We start from the raw sequence: 19,527 nt of genomic DNA on the forward strand, positions 1-19,527 counted from the left end.
CTCTCTTGTCACTGCCCTCTGGGGTAGGACTGTGCCAAGGCCATGGTCAATATGGAAATGGCCAGCAAGTAGGGCAAGAGGGCCTTGGGCTTATATGACACGTGGAAGTTTTCTGAACTTACACTGTGGCATTCAGCTGAGCGTTCACTGCCTTGGGTCATGGTCTCGGTGTCCATCAGCTCTGTAGGATGTCTTTGCTGGGGACTAATAATGGGCTCAGGAGTAGGAACCATCGTGAGGATGGTGCAGGACCAGACAGTGTTTTATCCTATTGTGCCTAGGGTTGCGATGGGTCTGAAATGACTCAATGGCACCTAACAACCATTAAATACTAATCCGAACTCACTGTCATTGAGGAGATTCAGCAACCCTATAGGACAGAGTTGAACTGCTCCTGTAGGCTTCCAAGGCTGTTAATCTTTTCCTTGGGTTAGCAACCAAATTTGAAATCCGCTATGCTCCTAGGGCTCCTCTGTTGGGAACTGAGAGTCACAAAATGGATGTATCGAGTCTGCGGTTGAAGACATTGTAGGTTTGAAGAGAACCTTCTAGGGGGAAACGGGTCACCACTTTTTCTCGGGCCCAGTTTTGAGGCTGGCCCTTTCTCTGTGGGCAGGCACTAAGACCAGGTGCAGTTTCTAGGGAAACGTGGGTCCAGTTGTCATTTGCTATGCCATCTCGTAAACTATAAACAAAAACACACCTGGAAATCCTGTTTACTCTAGAGGACAGCAGCGACCTGGTAGGGACACATTTGCCAAGTGCTTTGGCTTCCACCATCTGCTCTAGACCTTAGGGATAAGAAGTAACTGAGGTCGTGGAAAGTTGCAAAAAGTCCTGTGTGTGCCTTGAGAGACTTTTTCACACATAGGAGCTGAGGGTTAGTCTGCCTCTGCTTTGCTCTAGATGGGGTTTGGCAAACTGTGGCTCACGAGCCGTTATGCTGCTCTTGCAGAACGTCCACGTGGTTCTGAAGGGAAATTGAAATTTGTTCAAGGATCTTATTCAGGTCGTGGTGGTTTCATTTGTTTGTAAAAACAAAAACATTTATGGCTCCGGAATGATTTTTAAATTGTTGTGAGGGGCAGGACTCGCTCTTCCATCTCTAAGCTTTGCCACCCCTGCTCTAAAGCAATGACCACAATCACGGCCATTGAGTCCATGCCAACTCATAGCAGTCCTGTAGGACAGAGTAGAACTGCCCCTGTGAGTCTTGGAGACTGGAACTCTTGATCCAAGTAGAAAGACCTGTCGTGCTCGGAGCAGTTGGTGATTTCCAACCTCGGACCTTGTGGATCACAGCCCAGCACCTAACCACTGTGCCACCAGGGCTCCTTGCTCTAATTGAAAGAGTCTCATAGCTGTGCTCCCGAGCTTTTAAGACCCTTGTCACTAGTCACCAAAGTGGGATGTAGAGCATTGCCTGTGTCACGCCATTTGACCTAGATGTCCCTGAGGCTATAGCTGCTCGCCCTCAAGCTCCAGGACCAGTTTGGTTTCAGCTAAAAGGTTTGCATAACTTTGTCCGCTGCATGCTCTACAGTATACCCGAGTACACTCCTATTTGCAGCACAGGTACATAGGATCCTATTTTGTGTAGGACTTTGGCCTGGAGAAGGACATCATAAAGTGGAGGGGCAGTGAAAGAGAGGAAGCCCCTCAAGGAGATGGGTTGACACAGTAGCTGTTAACGATGGGCTCAGGCATCTGAATGATTGCAAGGGTGTGTGTGTGTGTGTGTGTGTGTGTGTGTGTGTGTGTGTGTGTGTGTGTCGAGAGGGTGGGGAGCAGGAGGTGTTTGGTTCTGCTGTATATGTTCCCCTGCCCCTGTCACGATGTCCTGGGTGGGACCTTGCCTGGGAAATCCGGCACCTCTGTCTGCCGACACCAGCAAGGCCTCCTGGGCCTTCACGGATTCAGACACAGAACCTAGAGCTTCAACTGGAACTAGGACAGATTCGCTGGGACAGCAGGACTCCAGGAGATACTTGGGCTATTTGTCTCCAAATTGTCAATACCCTCCAGGACACCCTCGTCCTTGAACAAATTGGGTTTATCTCTGGGTGCAGCGAGGGAGAACACCCACCACAGGGCAGAGTGAAAGGACTTGGAGGAGTCGGGCTCATGTTGGGTGATTTGGGAGAGGAGGTGATGAAGCAGGGATAATTCTCTGAATATCTGACTCAATAAACCTTATCTAGTAGGCAGGAAGACTAGACCATGAGTTCCCACACTTATTCGGTCTACCGCCCCCTTTTCAGAAAAAAGAGAAAAAAGAAAAATACCCAGTATCCACCTTAATAATGAAAGATTTTTGTCCATCATCCAAGAGAAAGTGTAGATATCTGCTTTTGCAACCCCCAGGATCATTCCAGCTCCTCCCAGGGGGCCAGTATCACCCACTTTTGGAAATACTGGACTAGACCAAAGCTAAAAGTGAGAAGCAGTCACTGATATTAGCAGTGATTGGGGGGGCGGGGCGGGGGGCCAGCAGGCGACGGATGTGGCCATTTCTGTGGCTTGGGTAAGACTCATGTTTTCATCTGTGTTTACACAGGATTATGCAGTGGCCTTGTTCCGTCTTGATCTAACATGGTCACAGAATGTCCTCGTAGGATGATCATGTCCTCCGAATCTGTTTATCATCTACAGAATGCCAAGACCTAGCTGCGAGGGCTGGTGAGTTTGTAGCGACACCAGGCCAACTTCCGGATGGCAGGGGCTGCCTCTCTCCTTCGCAACATGTCCATTTTGAGATGATCCCTGCTTTCCAGCTTGGGCTTGGCTGTCCAGTATCTAAATATTCAGACCCTCCCTGTACTCTGACCCAGTCACACCCATGTGGAACCAGCCAGGCAGGAGCACGTCATCACTGGCTTGGACTAGTGTGTATCTGTGTGTGGTTTTGTGTACATGTGTCTGTGGTCGCCAGCAGTTCCCTGATAAGATGGGAAAAGAGGCCAGAGGCGGTTCCACTTTGACTCAGGGGCCCAGCAGGCTGGCCCATCTGTCCAGAAAGGCAGTTGGTGGGGTGGGGGGTGGGGGCTGACTGAGCTCTAGGTGGAGGCAGGGAACGCCAAACTCCAGAGGAGCGGGAAGGGGAAGGGGTTGGGGTGGAAGGGAAGGGAGAGTTGTTTTGTATAAATGGGTCTCTTGAGAAGCTGCTGGTTTTCCTTCAAGGAAATGGGCTGCCTTAGGTCACTGTGCATTCCCCTACCCCGCCCCTTTCTGCTCTCAGCCTCTAGTCTCCCAAACAGGCCCTGTTGATTTGAATCAAATCACGTATATTGACCTCATCGGCCACGCAGAGGCTTAAGCTGACCTCTTTCCTTCCCTCGGCTCCATCTCTCCAGGCCGGCACCTCCCAGTGTGTCTCCCAGGTGACCAGAAAACTCCAGGACTGTTAAGAAGTGGTGTCAGGGTGCTAACCTTAAACCGCTTGTAACGTGGCAAGGAAAAGCTCGGCTGGGGACAAGTGGGTGGGCTACAAATGCTGGCGATTTGGGCAAAGCCCCAGCGCGTCCTTTCAGGGTGTGACCGGTTGTGAAGTGCCTGTGGGGTGGCCCAGCTGCTCCTCTGTGTAGGCAGAAACGTTACCTGCTGGCCTGACCAAACATTCAGCCTCCAGGACTAAGTGGCATGTGGTGGGGGTAGGGGTGTCCTCCCACAAACAGCCTGAACATCAGAGAATAGAGCTTTCAAAATGAAAGCTCATTTGTATAGGAAGCATCATCCCACCACCAACCAAGGACTTGTTCAGTACTTTGCCAGGGTTTTGGCAGAAGAGGGTGGGGGTTGTTGTTGCCAGAAACACACATGTCCAGAGAACGAATGGAAAGACAGCTATGTTCCCTGACATTGAGTGCAACTGGAGTTCAGAGAGGTCATCATGGGGCCTTGTCCAACGGGTATGACACCATCGCAATGCAGCAAGCACTGGGCCGTGAAAGATGAGTGGATAGACATTTAAAGATGGCTGTGAACCAGGTGTGATGGCACCTCCCTTGTGGTATTGCTGACCTGTCCACAAGGACAACTGTTAAAGAATTCAGCCCAGGTGCACACTCACACGGGGCCAACTGCATCTTTTTAAAAACGCCTTGTGGGACACGCCGGGGTCTCTGTGTTGGCGGCAGTGGAGTCTCTGCTAGAGGAGTTGGCTGTTAGTGTGCACCAGACTGGACCCTCCTAACTGTCCACAGTCAGAACCTGCAGCGTGGCGAGCAGCCGGTTCCCCTCGTATGAGGAAGGACAGTCATTGGCTAGCTGGCAACTCCCTTTAAACAAACCCAGTAGGAAAACCAAAACAAATCCGGCCCCCACCCCCACCACTGGCTGGGAATCATTTATCAAAAGATTAATCATAGGGCTCTTGAAAGTTGTAAACGTTTCCTCTGAAATGCGACTGGATTTGGAAACTCCTCAGTGATCAAAAATGCACAAGCTGAGACGTGATCGGCACTGCAGTCTTCCTCACCTGGGACACCATCTGTAAAGCCCGGGTGCCTTTCTTGTGATTTAGATGCAAGGAGTTAGGGGAGGGGCGACAGCTAGTTTGGGAGACAGCGGACAGGGGAGTCACTCATTGGGATCTCATAAAGGGTGGACCTCTGGGCTTGGCCCCACTCCAGGCTAGTGTAGTCTGCTGTCTCCAGCCACCCCTCAACCCTGTGGGACAAGAGGCCCCAGCCAAGAGTGGCAAACCCAACCTGACCCAACCCACTGCCATCAGGTGGACCTGGACTCACAATGACTGTACAGGGCCAAGTGCAAAACCTTGCGGTTTGGGAATAGACAGCGTCATCTCTCTCCCATGGAGCAGCTAGCTGGCTCCCTGATTCCACGTAAAGACACATGGGTCCCACGTGGGTCTTTGTCCACAGTGGTTTAGCAAGCACCTAGTAGGAGCCAGACCCCATCCTAAGCTCTATGACTGTGACAAGAAGGCCCACTGCTCTCAGGAAGTCTCTGCCAGCAGGGAGGCCCAGGGCGAGCCGGAGCTCAAAGCCTTCATAGAGGTCGTGAGCTTCCCTGGAGGGGTAGGGGGTGCCAGAGGCCAAGTGGGCATGGTGGGGACCATGGGGCTGAGGAGCCATACCCTTGGCAATGGTTCCTGAATGTGTAAGGGCTTTCCTCCTCCTCACCCCCGCCTTTCAGAGAGAACACACATTCATTTAGAAGAATCTGACTTTATTTAGAGAAGTGAACATTAAGAATATGACTACATGGTTGAAAACATTCATGAAGGGCTTGATCATTCACACTCAGACGTACAGAGGACACTGGTTCTATAAAAAAAGGGGCTCCCGTACCCATTCTAGTCGCTGTCAGGGACAGTGGGCGAGGCACTGGCCCGCTCGCCTGGCCGCCTGCCCGACGTGAGGCTTCAGTCTTCATGAATGTTGAAGAGCTTGGCTACTTCATTGAGATCTTCATGTTGCTCCCCATCCTTAATAATCTGAGGGAGAGAGGAACCAGGAGTCACCCACCCACTCAGTCGGGCAGCCTGGGCCAGACCCCTCAGCACACTCTGAGGGAGTGGGGGGATGACAGCTTTCTTTCTTTTTTCTTTTTTTAAATTAAATACTTTTAGTGGGGGCTCTTACATCTCTTTTCACAATCCATACGTTCATCCAGTGTGTCAAGCACATTTGCACATATGCCGCCATCATCATTTTCAAAGCATTCTCTTCCCACTTGAGCCCCTGATATCAGCTCCCCATTTCTTCCCGCTTCCTCTCTCCCTCACGAACCCTTGATAAGTTATAGATTATTATTTTTATATCTTACATCGTCCTCCATTGCCCCTCACCCACATTTCTGTTGTTTGTCCCTGAGAGGGGATTTTAGGTTGATCCTTATGATTGATTCCCCTTCTCCCCCTTCCCTCCCCTAATCCTCCTGGTATCTCTACTCTCATTGTTGCCCCTGAGGGGTTTATCTATCCTGGATTCCCTGTGTTTGGGGCTCTTTTCTGTCGCCGTGTGCATGTTCTGGTCTAATCCAATTTATAAGGTAGAATTGTGGTCATGATAGTGGGGGGAAGGAAGCACCAAAGAACTAGATGAAGGTTGTATTTCATCGGGGCTCTGCTGCACCCTGAGTGGCTCATCTCTTCTCTGTGACCCCTCTGTAGGGAGATGTCCAATTGTCTACAAATGGGCATTGGGTCTCCATTCCATGCCCCCCCCCACCACTGATGACAGCTTTCTATCGACCCCAAGCGAGCAGTGGGCTGACGACTCCCGGCCACCCAGCCAAGTCCTTAGTAATAAAAAGACAAGTGCCCGAGCCAAGGTGAGGCTTTTGTTCTGGCTGGGCACAACGTGACCCAGAAGGACGAGGCCCATCCCAGCCTGCACCTCCCTGCTTCCTCTCCAAGCACCGTGGACAGGCACCTACCTTCCTTGCGATTGGCATTCGGTTAAAGATGTTCCAGAGCACAATCCCCACCACCACCTTCTCCCTGAGGTAGAAGATGACGCCTTTGCCGTAGTCCTCGCCTTCGGTGGGGACCTGAGGTGTTGCCGGGTTACTTGGAGGGATAACGATGCTTGAGGCCTCAGACTCTGTCTCGCTCTCCGATCGGATACCAGTCCCTGTAGCCAGCCACCCCGAAAAGACAGACAGACAAACAGACAGACACATTGGCCCAACATCTCCTTTATGAGACTGGAAAACTCTGGAAGGCCAGTGGCTTTCGAAACCTGCTTCAAGATCATGAGCTTTTCTACGCCCCTTCATTAAACACGGGCTTCTTCCAGCCTCTCCCCACCAACAAAGCCAAGGAAAGTTCTTCCTTGCCAGTTCTTGGGCACTGGGTCAGTCTGACCCCAAACTACCGCCTCCCCCCCCTGCACCTCAGGCCCAGCTTTTACATTCTCAATATACGATAGAGATCTTTCCTGAGAGCTTAGTTTCTTGTTGGGCTTTCATTTCCTGGGCTGGAAGGTGGGGGCGGGAGTGTCCATGCTACCTAGCACCAAGCATAACTACCCACTCTGGTTGGAATCACAATCGAGAGTTCCGAGGAGAGTGGACCCCCCAAAATGCAGAACAAAATTCAAAATCATAAAAAGAGCAGATTTCTTGGTCCAATAGAACTTGGTGGGACCCCAAGACTGTAGTTTTGAGGCAACCTTCAAACCAGAAACAGAATTCATTCCCAGCCAGTCATTACCTGTCAGCCAAACAATAACCAGGCCTGTAAAGTTGGACAGACACCCCGGAAGGAACATGTTCCTCACAACAATAAACCGCGAGACCAAATGAGACCCAAAGGGGCAGCATTTGCCCCCATGCAGCATTCAGAAGGCAGGAAGGGTCAGGAGAGAGAGGCGATGGAAACGGGGAGCCCAGGGAGGAAGGGGGAAAAGTGCTGAGGGCATGGGAACTACTGGCACAAAACAAACTGTGTGCCAGGAGGCTTCAAAAAGTTTGTGGAAAGGGAGAATTAAAAGATAGTGCCTATGGAGGCAACTGCTGCCCACTGTGAAAGGAGTAAATGACCCAACACACTTAGCCACATGGAGCGATCCAGCTTCACATTCTTTACAGGTGAGCCCTATTAAAGAGGGAGCTCCTGAAGTGCACCAGACACATTTCAAACACTCTTCGGCCTGTCCCCTCCCCGCCACCAGAAGCTAGTGCATTGGACAGAGCAGAGATAGACCAACTCAGCACCACAGAAAGTTCTCTTGGGCCACACTGCGACACAGACATGTCAGCCAAAGCAGGCAAAGGCACAAGAGACTCTCGGCAAGGACAGTCCTGCTGGCGGATGGGGGTGGGGGTGGGTGCATGGTGGTGTGGGAGGTGGCCCGCTGGCTATCTGACAGCAGCCAAGCTACCTGGCCCCTCTCCTGGGATCCCACTCCCAGGCAAGAAATCAGAACTAAGGAGCGGGTACATGCCTGGCACTGCAATAATTTAGGAACAGGAGTGACGTGGGCATCTATCTTGTTTTTCTTCTTCTTAAAGAGTTATTTGCCCTTGAAACACCTCTGGCGAAAAGACACAGGGGTGAAATAACTTGAGCCAAGGTCAGAGGAGGCAGAGCGCTAGAGACCTTGGAGTTAATGAAAAAGATGTGAGTGGGAGCACAAGGGGCCCATTCCAGGAGCGCTGCCTCCCTTCTGCAGAGAGCGCTGGCCCAGGACTAGCAGGAAACCAAAGGAAAACATGAAGCGAGCTTCTTCCTTTTCCCTAGAGACACACGCAGGCACAGGGCTGCCCAGTCAGTTACTGTCCGGAGGCTGGGGCACAGGAGTCGGCTCTCTTAGCCCTCCAGTGGGGGGGTGGGGGATGGCGCTCTGGCCTTGGTTTCTTTACAAGCACATAAAGGGAGGGTTTTATTGGTGGAGCCAATGCAGACACCCCCACCCCCACCTCGTTGGGGAGAACAGGGATGACAGCAGGACTTCCTTACCAGACTGCTCGGTGGCAGATTTGGGATTGTCTTCCGCAGTTGCTTTTGCAAATACACCAACAGTGGGCAAACTACTATCCACAAGGCCAATAGCTTCATAGCCAACATCTGGGCCCAAGTCGCTCCTTAAGAGGAAAAAGAGAAGAGAGGGGTGGGCAGCGTAAGCAGCAGCATGGTCAACGGGCTCTCTCAGGCACGGCCTTGTTACACCAAACAAAGAACAAAAAGACACATGCCAAACGTGTCCGCCTCCCACAAGGGCAGCAGGGGGCAACCAGGAGAAAGGTGTGCTAGCCCTGTGTCACAAGTCACATACCATATATGGCACCCTTCTTAGCCTTGGAGCCCAGGGCACATTTGGGGAGGGGTGGTGGTGGTGACGCGTGCCAGGCTTTCGCTACTCACTCCCTTCCTGTGCACTTGTCTGGAAATGGCTTTTTTGGAACTTCAAAGGGGGCCCCCATGTTTACAGAATCTGGGATTGAGGTGCTTGAGGGCACCATCAACTGGCAATATTTCCTCTGGGCCTTCGGTTTTTCGGGTTTTTTTTTTAAGCTTTCAAAATCGTTCCTATTACTTTGCCCCCATCTGCTCCACCAGATTCATGGATATCGTCGCAACAAAGGTAAAGACCTAGGTATGTATCACTGGGTCTTGCTCCTACCCTCGCTCCCACACCTGTGCAGCCTGCCAGGCTACACAGACATCTGCTTCTGGAAGACTGGCAGCACAGGGCTGGAGACAGAACACTGGCCTCTGTGGCCTTTAGTTCTTACCAACCTCACAGTGCCTGTCCTCCCTCGATCACATTTTGCCAGCCTGCACCCCCAACTGCCAAGTGCTTTCCCCGAAGCCTTCCCTTTCCAAGCCTGGAATGCTTTCTTGTAAAGGGGAACCTTCATCCACTTGGTCATTTTCTCTTAACTTCTTGAAAATGTTGTCAGAAGGTCGTCCTCATGCCTTCCACTGTGCTGGGAACCTCACTGATTATTTTGGGTGCAGACAGCCCCCCCCCTGCCCCCAACCCCCAGTTTTGTCCTAATTGAGGATGCTGTAGCCACTTTGTTTCTGGTATCTACAGTCCTGTTATCTTTCTGGTCACAGCAGCTCGCTGGCTGGGTATCTTCAGGGCCCTAGCTGATAACTGTATAGCTCAGGACCATTGTTTTCCTAATGTCAGTCTCTTCCATGAGCTGACCCTGAAACTCATCTGTTATTTCTTTGTTGGCCACTCATCAAGCTGCCTGTGATCTCCTACAATGTACTCCCATCCGCTGAGAAGTCCACCGACAGGAATAGCGAGAGAGGCCCCGAAACCTTGACTTTTTTTATGTAGCACCTCTTTCAAATCAACAAAGCCCAAAAGACTCAACTAGGGCCGGCCCCAGCACTCAGCGAGGCTCTAAAGGGCTACCTACAGGGAGGGTTACAGACAAGTGGGCTGTGTGTCCCCCACCACAGTACTCAGCGAGGCTCTGAAGGGCCATCTACAGGAAGAGCGGCAGATGAATGGGTTGTGCCCCGCACCTCCCTCAGCACTGAGCAAGGGTCTGAATGGCTATCTGCATGGAGGGTTATAGATGAAAGTGGGATGCACTGCCTCCCCCAGTAGGTTGGGCTCAGTAGGGTCAGCAGCACAGAACAAAACAGAATAGAATCTAGACCTTAGAAACACCCCCCTCCGCCTGCAGGACTGTGACCAGATGCCCTCGCTGGGTTAGAATGCACGAAGATGTTGAGATGGAACTGCCGCCTCCTCCCAAACCCTAGTCCCATTAAATCTGTGTTCAAACGAATTCAGGGCCCAAGGAGCAAGACGGTTACCAGAACATTGACTGGTGCCAGTAGGGCTTGGCAGCGCCGGTCATGTTTTCTCCAGCCAGGCGTCCACTGACAACAGCATGGTCGTGGTGCTCTACTCGCCTCCTGCCCAGTTTGATGTCATAGAAGCACGCGGCATCTCCTGCCTTGGGGAACCCAAGCAGAACACGAGGCAGAAGAGGGAAAAGATACGAGTTCAAAAGTCAGAACAACAGCGGGGGAGAGGGGAGGTGCTCAAAGAACCCCTGTAGCATTCATGAATAAATGCTTCCCTCTATGCTACAGAAAAGACATACCCCAACTGTCAAAACTGGTGGTGAGACCATCTATGAGGATTTATTTGAGGATTCCCCCAAGTCTACCTGAGCCTTCTTGATTTCAATGGAGACCCGGGGCTCCTCATTTGGTCCTTCTCAGGGACAAACTAGTGAACACCGCAATTGACAGACTATTCTACCACATGCAGCCCCACTTTGACATGTGATTGCCTCTCACGTATATACCTTTTGAAGGGCACATTTTCTTTCTTTCCTTTATGGTTGCTCAGTCTTCACTTAACAGCTACTTGCTGAGGACATGGTGTTGTCAAAGCACTACTACGTCATGGGAATTGCGGGGATAAACTGACATGGCCTTTGTCGACCATGGGTGCATGGCCCCTTAGAGAAAGCTTCAGTCCTGGCCATAATTACAAACGCACAGCCGAGCTGAGCCAAGTGTGACTGGCAGAGAGTGGGCCAGCCATCGTGTGTGTGTGTGTGTGTGTGTGTGTGTGTGTGTGTGTGTGTGTGTGTGTGTGTGTGTAACAGGACCAGCTTTGAGAAGGATGTGGTCTTTGACATCTCCAGCCTTTTGTTCATCTTTGTGTCTATCCAAACTCCCTCCTTGAAAGCACCTTGACAGCCTACCAAGTGAAATCCACTCAGTGGAATATTAGCCAGTCACTGGGCTGCAAACAGGAGCCCTGGTGGCAGAGTTGTTACCCATTGGGCTGTGATCTGCAAGGTCAGCGTTCGAAGCCATCAGCCACTCTATGGAAGAAAGATGCGGCTTTCTACTTCCGGTAAAGAGTTACAGTCTCAGACACTCAGAGGGGCAGTTCTACTCAGTCCTATAGGGTTGTGATGTGTTGGAATGGACTCAATGGTAGTGAGTTTGGTTTCGGTTTGGCCTCCTGACACAGCCCCAAATCACACAGAAAACATTGTTATTATATTAGTACATGGGACAACAAAAAAGCAGGCTACTAATAATGTGTCTAAGTGGCATTTACCACAGACCCATGGGAAACAAAGGTGAAACCCCGGCCCTTAAAAGCAAAGAGCAGGAGACAATACTAAGATTGTCTAGGTGGCTGTAGGTGGCTGGGCCCCTTTCCCTGCGCCTGAGTGTGCATTTAGAACTAGGACGAGTTACCTTAAAAAAAAAAAACTTTCAAGGTAAACAAAACAAAACAAAAAACCCAACCACCAGCCCTCCTGCGTTCCTGCACCCTAAGTCGGAGAGCCCCAAATTAAACACAATACACTTGTGACGACCTAACAATGGGGGGAATTACCTCATGGTTCCTACGGGTGCTAGTCTTGTTTGTGTCATTTTTAAAAACAACTAAAAATAGTACTACAAGGAAAATGAAAGCCGGGGCTTTTCCTTTCGAGGGAATCTGGTACAGAACGGCTGCGCCCTCCATTCCCTGGGCTCAGACTGGAGCAAGGGGTGGGCAGGGCGGCTGGAAGCCAGGATTTGGCGGCCCATAGGGGACAATTCTGCCACCGTGCCATGCTGTGTTCATTTTCCCCTCGCCTGCAGCAGTTCCCTGCTTCTCCTCTCCCTATGCTGTCAGGCCATGGGGCAGCTGTCATGAGCGGCCCCGGAGTTGGGGTGAGGGGAGGTGGGGCAGGGTCACACTTACCACCCAGATGTTGGAGCGAGCTTGGAGCTCTGCATTTACCCGGAAGCCACCAAAGTCCGAGTCGATTTCTAACCCGCCAGCCTTGGCCAAATCCACGTTGGGCTCCAGGCCCACAGCTGCCACTATGTGGTCAGTTTCTACCTGGGGTGGTTGGGGGCAGAAAGCAAAAGTTCCACTTTGGTCCTTGTTGAGATTCACACGAGCAAGTGTGCGGGGATTCCCATTTGTGCTCCATGTATCCACAGTTGGTGATGAGCCATGCAACGAGGGCGGGTGGGGAACAGTTAATTCTCGGAATTATGATGGGTGAATGGCAGCTGCCAAGAAATTAGTGTACTGGTTGCAAACCAAGGAGGGCCAATGGACAGGGGAGGGGAGAGTGTGCAGGTCTGCTGGCAGCCTCTCGGCCCCTCCTTATCATCCTGCCTCCTTACCTTCCTGCCATCTTTCAGCTTGATGAGTAATTTGCCGCCACTGACCCCCACTGACTGCACGATTGCATTGGGCATCACCTGAACTCCTTCTGTAAAGGTAAATGAGACCTGAGGCTGAGTCTCTCAGCCTACCTCCTTTGCACAAAGGAGGGATGCCAACCAGAGGCATCTCATGGCAAATTCCAGACCGGCTAGGACGTAGTCAGCTCAGAGAGCACTTCATTAGAGTGGGGGAAGCATTTCTTTGGCTGGGTGATAGAGCTTAGGCCAGGAAGCATACACTGCCTTAGTCTGAACTGGGAGCAGAGAAGGACTGTGGGAAAGGCTCTCTACCTCGTCTGACTTTGTCCATGGTCCAGTTGCTGAGGTATTCAGGGAGAATCTTCCCCATGTTCCCTTTCTCAGGGAAGAGCTGAATCACTTCTGTGCCCAAGACTTGAGCTGCAAAGAAGAAACAGAGTTGGTGTAGCAGGAGGCCACCCTAGGGAGACAGGATGAGAAGTACAAGCAGCAGATGACGGCCACTGACTAAACACAGGGCGAAGCTACAGCCCAAGCCTGAGCTCCCATTGGGCCCTGGGGCCTGAGGGCCTTGGTGTTGGGAGTTCATTCATCAGGCAACTGTGACAAATGCCAGGACTGCTATCCCTTATACTCATGTGACCCCCCTCAGGCTTATGCAAGTGCTTTGGGAATCTCTAACTAGTTAGTACCCTCTGGAGTGGATGCCAGGGCTCCACAGAGCTGAAAAATCCCCTTAAGAAACAAGGCAGCCGGCCAATCCTTCAGTGGGCTAAGTCAAGAATGTCTGCCCTGAGCATTGCAGTCTCTGAAAGAACGCTTGCAATGGAACGGCCTCACGTCCGACAAGAGCATCTCGAAAGGTTAGACGGGAAGCTCAGCGGAGAAGTTGATGTTAATCGGCTAGAAGAACAACTCTGAAAAGGCAGGAGAGCTACTGAACTTGAAGGTGGTAAGTGAGGCATGGAATTGTGCAGGTGGAAACAGTTGAGTTTGTTTAGTTTTGTTTTGCTGTGTGTCTTTCAACAAGAGCAAAAAAGAAAAACAAACAAATAAGACCCAAAGAAAAATGGTTGCCAAGGAACAGTCAAACTTGAAGGTCCCATGTCTGAGGAAAAGTTGTGACCTTTCTGCAGTTTACAGTGTCTTTGCCATATGAACCAAACCCAAAGACTCCTGTCCTAGAGGCTGGACAGGAGAAAGTAAGCACCCCACTAAGTGGCTGCGGTGACAGCTTTTCAGTCAGGAAGGCATCCTGTCTTACAACTAATGTCACCATAGAGGCCTGACCCAATGCTTTCTCCGGAGCTGGCAGATCTATCTCTGGAATGGGAAGGCCCCCACCCAAGAGTGTGTGAGGGGTGGCTAGAGGAGTCAAGAGTACCTGCTCCCCAATACTCACCCTTTCTCCCAAGAGCACAGGCCAGCTCGCTGCCCAGGAAGCCCCCACCAATAATCGTGATGGATTTGACTTCTCGTGAGATCTTCTCCAAGGCCCTGAAGTCTCCAATCTGCAAGAGCACAGCGATTGAGCCCCACGAGTCCCCAAAGGGGTGGAGGAGGATAACTCGAGGAGTGCTTTGCTTCGACATCTTTGATGGAAATTTGCGGATAAAATCTTTTCCTTATATGAAAACGAAACCAAACTCACAGCCCTCAAGTCAGTCCCACCTCACAGCGGCCCTATAGGACAGGGTAGAACAACCCCTTTGGGTTTCAGAGACTGTCACTCTGTACAGGAGGATAAGGCCCAGTCTTTATCCCTCGGTGCCTCTCCTTATCAGGGGCAGCCGGGTTTTTTTCTCCAATACTATCGCAACATTCTTTCTCTCAATGGTGATCCTCAACTAGTGGTGGGGTTTCATGCCCCTTCAATCTAACCCTCCCTGCCTAGGGCACTTATGTCACTGTTTGGAGATCATTTTCGTGGTCAGACTGGGGTGGGGGCTGGGGCCGTACTACGGGCGTCTAGTGGGAGGAGGCTGAGGATGCTGCCCGGCAGGCTACAATGCCCAGCCCGGCCCCACAGTTGGCCCTCCATGGTGCCAAGGCAGAGGACAGCCTGTTCAATCAAGCATAACTCTTACCAGCTCTCCACCCCGGCAGCTGCAGAGAGCCAGCTCCTTTGCTTTGTAAGCAAAGCGTGGTGTGAAGAAGCAAAAGCCCTCAGCCCCGTTCACTCGGGTACTTCTAACTTTTCTCCTCAGCGCTTCGACGAGAGCACTTGCGGACTTGTGAGGGGAAAACGCCAAGAGCCTAGAAGGCCCACCGCCGGAATGCACTGGGAAGCAGCGGCCGTGCAAGGGCAGGCGCAGCACTTGAGCGAGGCATGGGAGGGGAGGCTAGGCTAGGGGAAGGGATGGATGGGCTCCAGGCCAGGGCTAGACACAGACCTGGGCTGGCTCCAATCCCAGCCGGGCCCCTGGGTTCCCCGAGATGACACTCCACTTCTTCTGAAACAACACATTTGCAGCTCCAACTTACCTTCCTGAAGAGTGTTGTCCGACTCCTCACCTCAGCCCCAGCCCTATCGATAGCAGACAGATTCCTTGGCGTGCCCCCTGGAAACCAAAGGAGGAAACCCTCTTCAGCCCAGGGAGCCAATGCAGGATGAGCCAAACCCCCACCCCAAGGGCAGAGGAGGAATGGCAGGGGGTGCTCCCTGCAAGTGCCACCGCAGTGTCAACAGGATGTGACCGCCACACAGCAGCTCTGACCAACTTCCTTTGAGAAGCAGATTTGAGAGTCTCTCGTCAAGGGCCCCGTCCTGCTCACAGGGAGCTCCGTGTTGCCATGAGTACTGACTACTTGTCAGGGCTCTGGTTAAGAAACAGCTGAAGAGCCCTGGTGGAGCAGTGGTTACACATTGAGCTGCTAGCTACAAGGTTAGCAGTTCGAAGACAGCTGACTCTACAAGAAAAAGATGAGGCTCTACTGTTAATAGCGACAGCCTCCGAAACCCATGGGGTAGTTCTTCTCTGCCCTATAGGGTTACTATGAGTCAGAATCGACTTGATGGCAGTGAGTGTTTCTGGTCCCCTAGGAGTCCTTGGGTGGCATGGAAGAGTTAGTGGTAGGCTACCAGCCAAAAGGGTGACAGTTCAAACTCACCCAAGGCACCTGGGAAGAAAGGCCTAGCAATGTACTTCCCTTCCTAAATCTAGCCCCTGAGCAAGCAGAGTTCACTTCTCCTCTGCTACAGAACAACTGGCTTAGTTTTCTTCTTTGCAGTCTTTGATCCTGACTGGAACTGGTCATGAAGCCATGGACGCCCTGATTTTTCAGGGCATAGGACAGCCTTCTCCAGTACACAGCCATGCTGCCACCAGAAGGAGTGGCAGGAGTGACCTAGAAGGGCAGGGAGCTAGGATGGGGTACCCGAGAGAAGATGCTCCCTTGGGGCTATACTTCCAGTCTCTTCTGGGTGAGCAATGCCTTCTGAGGAGGAGGGGCTGTATCCAGGCTCAAAGCCTCACCTGTTGCAATCAGGCATTTCTCATAGGTTATCTGGGAGCCATCATTCAGTTTCACCATGTTGCCTCTCACATCCAGATGCACTACCTGGTATCATCAGAGAGAGAGAGAGAGAAATGAGCTGACCTGTAAAAGAGGCATTGTTATTGCACTTTAATCCACATAACATAAAGTCCATCCATTTAAAGAGGACAAAATGGGTGGATTTGAGTGTATTCACTGTGCTGTGTAAGCCTCCCCAGTATCTAATTCCAAAACATTTTTATTTCCTCAGAAAGAAATAGGGCTGTACCCAGGAGCAAGCCACTCCCTCCTTCCCCCAGGCCCTGGGCCCCAGTTTTGAAGAGTCATCTGTTAGGGGCGTGCTTTGGACACAAATTCCCCCCTGTTCACCAAAGGCCTTGGAACCTGGCTCAGACTTTTGCTCTGAGCCACACCCAGAATACCTAATGCCCTTAAGTTTGACATCTAAAACCTCAACCACCCCACTCTTGGATGACAGCTTTCTATACTTCCAGCCACTAGCTGCTTGCTCCTTCTAATGAATCTAGGTCAACGGTCCAACGGCAGCCCGTCCACATGGTCCCTTATCAGCACCCTTAGTTCCCTTGTACTCTACTCCTCCGTATGGCAGAGAGCTTCGGCTTTGGAGCCAGAGAGACCACAGTTCCAGCTTTATTCCACTAGGAACAAAAAGGATTAGCTAGGAAATCCTTCATTCAAGAAAAATTGATTACACCTACTGTTTGCCAACCCAACTCACAGTGACCCTATAGGAGAGAACAGAGCTACTCCATAAGGTTTCTGAGGCTATACATCTTTACAAAATAAGACTGTCTCATCCTTCTCCCTTGGAGATGGTGGGGGCCGGGTGGGTGTTTTCAAACGACTAACACCTTTTAGCTGCACTGAGCACTTTAACCACAGCACTACCAAGGCTCCTTCAACCAACCTGATGGCCGTAAATTTGGTCTGGGTACTACATGCCCAGTGCTATATTAAGTGGAGGAGACACACTGGTGACAGAGACAGGTGACTTCCCTGAGGAGGACTGAGTTTAATAGCCCAGGCAGATGATTTAACAAGCCCTAACCAAGAGTCCTGGTGGCACAGTGGTAAAGCACTTGGATGCTAGCTGCAAGGTCCGCCGTTTGAACCCATCAGCTGCTCCATGGAAGAAAAGTATGTGTCAGTGTGCTTTCGTACCCGTGACAGCCTCGCAGGGTCACTGTGGGTTGGAAGCGACCCGGTGGCAGACAGTAATACCAAGTGCTGAGCATATTCAGAAAGGCAATGATGGGGCCATACAAGTGGTCCTGGGAACCTAAGGCAAGTGTGCACCAAGGACAATGGAGGTTGGCTGGAAGACTTGCTTCTTCAGCCTCTTTGGTTTTGTCCTTGGCCAGCACCCGTTCCTCGCCAGCTGTACCCCACTCACGCTTAAGAGAACATCCCTGAAGACAAGGGAAGAGGCCAAGAGGTCACTCTTCCTCAGTTTTCCATAGGGGCTGGCAGCCCCCCTAACTACCACCCCCAACTTCAGGGCCGTCCATGTTTCCTTTGCCTTTCTCCCAGCTTCTGGGATGAGGGTTACCTTTTGTTAAGGGCAGCCCTTCCATGCGTGCCTGATGCCCATGCCTGCCTTCCCCTCTGGCACCTTGCTCTACCAGCTAGCCACCCACCCATTCCCCCTACCTCCTTTCTCCTGACTTCTTCCGCCTTCCCTCTATCCTACCCTAGAAGTCCCACCGCCAATTCTACTTCCCTTCCAACCACTAGCCTCCTTTCTCGTGGAAATGCTTGGAAAGAGCACTTCCTTCTTCCTCTCTCATTTCATAATGACTTCTAAACCGTCCAGGCTGGCATGACATGTGGTCAGCCTTTCCTTAGCAGGCTCCTCTGTGGCAGAACTCTGGAGCATGCCCTCCTTGAAATACTCGGGATGACTGGCTTCCAGCAACACCACCCCACCCTGGTGCAGTTCAGATTTCCCTGGATTGTTTTCCTTGTACCCTTTGAGGGCTCTTCTTCTGAAACCTCCCTCCGGCTCCCCGAGGTTGCATCCTAGCCTCACCGCTCCTGTCACAAGATACATTCGCCCTAAGCAACTGCATTCACTCTCTCAGTTTCAATTCCTACTACTGTTCACATGCAGGACATTTCCCAAGCATTCATTCTAGCCCAGAGGAGTTCTGTGGGCGCAAAGTAAAGCTCTTGGCTGGGAACCAAAGGCCAGCAGTTCAAATCCACCAGTAACTCTGGGGGACCAAAGACCTGGCAGTTGGCTCTTAAAAAATGACAGATGAGGAAAGTTGATAGGCAGCCCTGCTCTGTCCTACCAGGTCACTGTGGGTCAGAGCTACTTGATGGCACACAACCACCACCTCCATTCCAGAACCTTTCCTGGATGTGGCAGCCACAGAGCCACAAACCTTTAAGATATACCTTCATGTCCAACATAATCATCCCATGTGGAATTTTTAGCTTCCTTCTTTAATACCATCCTTGCCACCCACTTCTTCCTCATCTTTTGCCTTCACTCACTCACTCACTCACTCACTCACTCACTCACTCACTCAATTCATCCCAATGAGATAAGCCTGTCTCAACACAAGAGATGCCATCATGAAGGGCTTGAGCTCCGGACTCCACAAGTCTGGGATTCAATTCCGAAATTAGTCAGCCCTGGGTGTAACTACTTATTTGCTGTGTGATCCTGGCCAGGTGATATGTATGAGCTCTTTTCCATCCCCCGTTCATGTTTACCCAACGGGAATGATAATAACATCTATGGACTCCGTAAGCATGAAGCGCCCCGGTGGCACCTGGTTTGAGCACCTGGCTGCCAACCTCTAGGCTGGCTGTTAGAATCCGCCAGCCACTCTACAGCAGAAGGCCCGGCAGTCTGCTTTCATAGATAGCCACCTTGGAAAGACTAGGGGGCAGTTCTGCTTTGTCGTGCAGGGTGGCTGAGAGTCAGAAACGACTCAACAGCAGTGGGGGTGGGTTGGTGTGCTGTCAAGGGTGACGATGAGGATAAAATGAGAGGACATGCCTAAGAACTGTGTAGATCGGATGACACAAGGCACTGCATGTACTTTTTAGTTCTTACTTTCATGGTGTGCTCACTACTAGAACGATTCTAACTTGGATGCTCATCTTCGGCCTGGATAAGAACTCCAATCATCTTTGAAATGGTTTCAGCTTTTGTCTCGCTGAAATCCAACCTCCTCACAGCAATAACCCATTTCTGTTGAGTCAGTTCTGACTCAGAGCAACCCTGCAGAACAGAACAGACCAAAAAAATCAGGTTCAATGCCATCGAGTCAATGTCAACTTATAGCGACCCTATCTATAAAACTGAGTAGAACTGCCCCTGTGGGTTTCCGAGACTAACTCGTTAAGGAAGCAGACAGCCTCTCATCTTTCTCCTCTGG

The 19,527-nt window shown here is 51.4% G+C and overlaps 1 protein-coding gene across 1 annotated transcript in view; it reads right to left on the reverse strand.

Annotated features, from left to right (window-relative positions):
* Positions 1–5,173: 5,173 nt before the first annotated feature.
* The window catches only part of AIFM1 (apoptosis inducing factor mitochondria associated 1), a 40,671-nt gene continuing 26,317 nt past the window's right edge, over positions 5,174–19,527 (reverse strand). The window contains exons 7-16 of the mRNA XM_004717790.3: positions 16,093–16,177; positions 15,101–15,177; positions 14,019–14,127; positions 12,929–13,036; positions 12,596–12,684; positions 12,162–12,302; positions 10,253–10,395; positions 8,429–8,553; positions 6,403–6,599; positions 5,174–5,458 (exon numbers count right to left, since the gene is read on the reverse strand). Of these exons, the coding sequence (XP_004717847.2) occupies positions 5,387–5,458; positions 6,403–6,599; positions 8,429–8,553; positions 10,253–10,395; positions 12,162–12,302; positions 12,596–12,684; positions 12,929–13,036; positions 14,019–14,127; positions 15,101–15,177; positions 16,093–16,177 (1,146 nt within the window). The 3' untranslated portion in view covers positions 5,174–5,386. The remainder of the gene's footprint in view (positions 5,459–6,402; positions 6,600–8,428; positions 8,554–10,252; positions 10,396–12,161; positions 12,303–12,595; positions 12,685–12,928; positions 13,037–14,018; positions 14,128–15,100; positions 15,178–16,092; positions 16,178–19,527) is intronic.

The sequence above is a fragment of the Echinops telfairi genome, unplaced genomic scaffold, assembly GCF_000313985.2.
Source record: "Echinops telfairi isolate 266 unplaced genomic scaffold, ASM31398v2 ScPeMD7_6681;HRSCAF=7622, whole genome shotgun sequence".
In the NCBI taxonomy this organism is placed as follows: domain Eukaryota; kingdom Metazoa; phylum Chordata; class Mammalia; order Afrosoricida; family Tenrecidae; genus Echinops; species Echinops telfairi.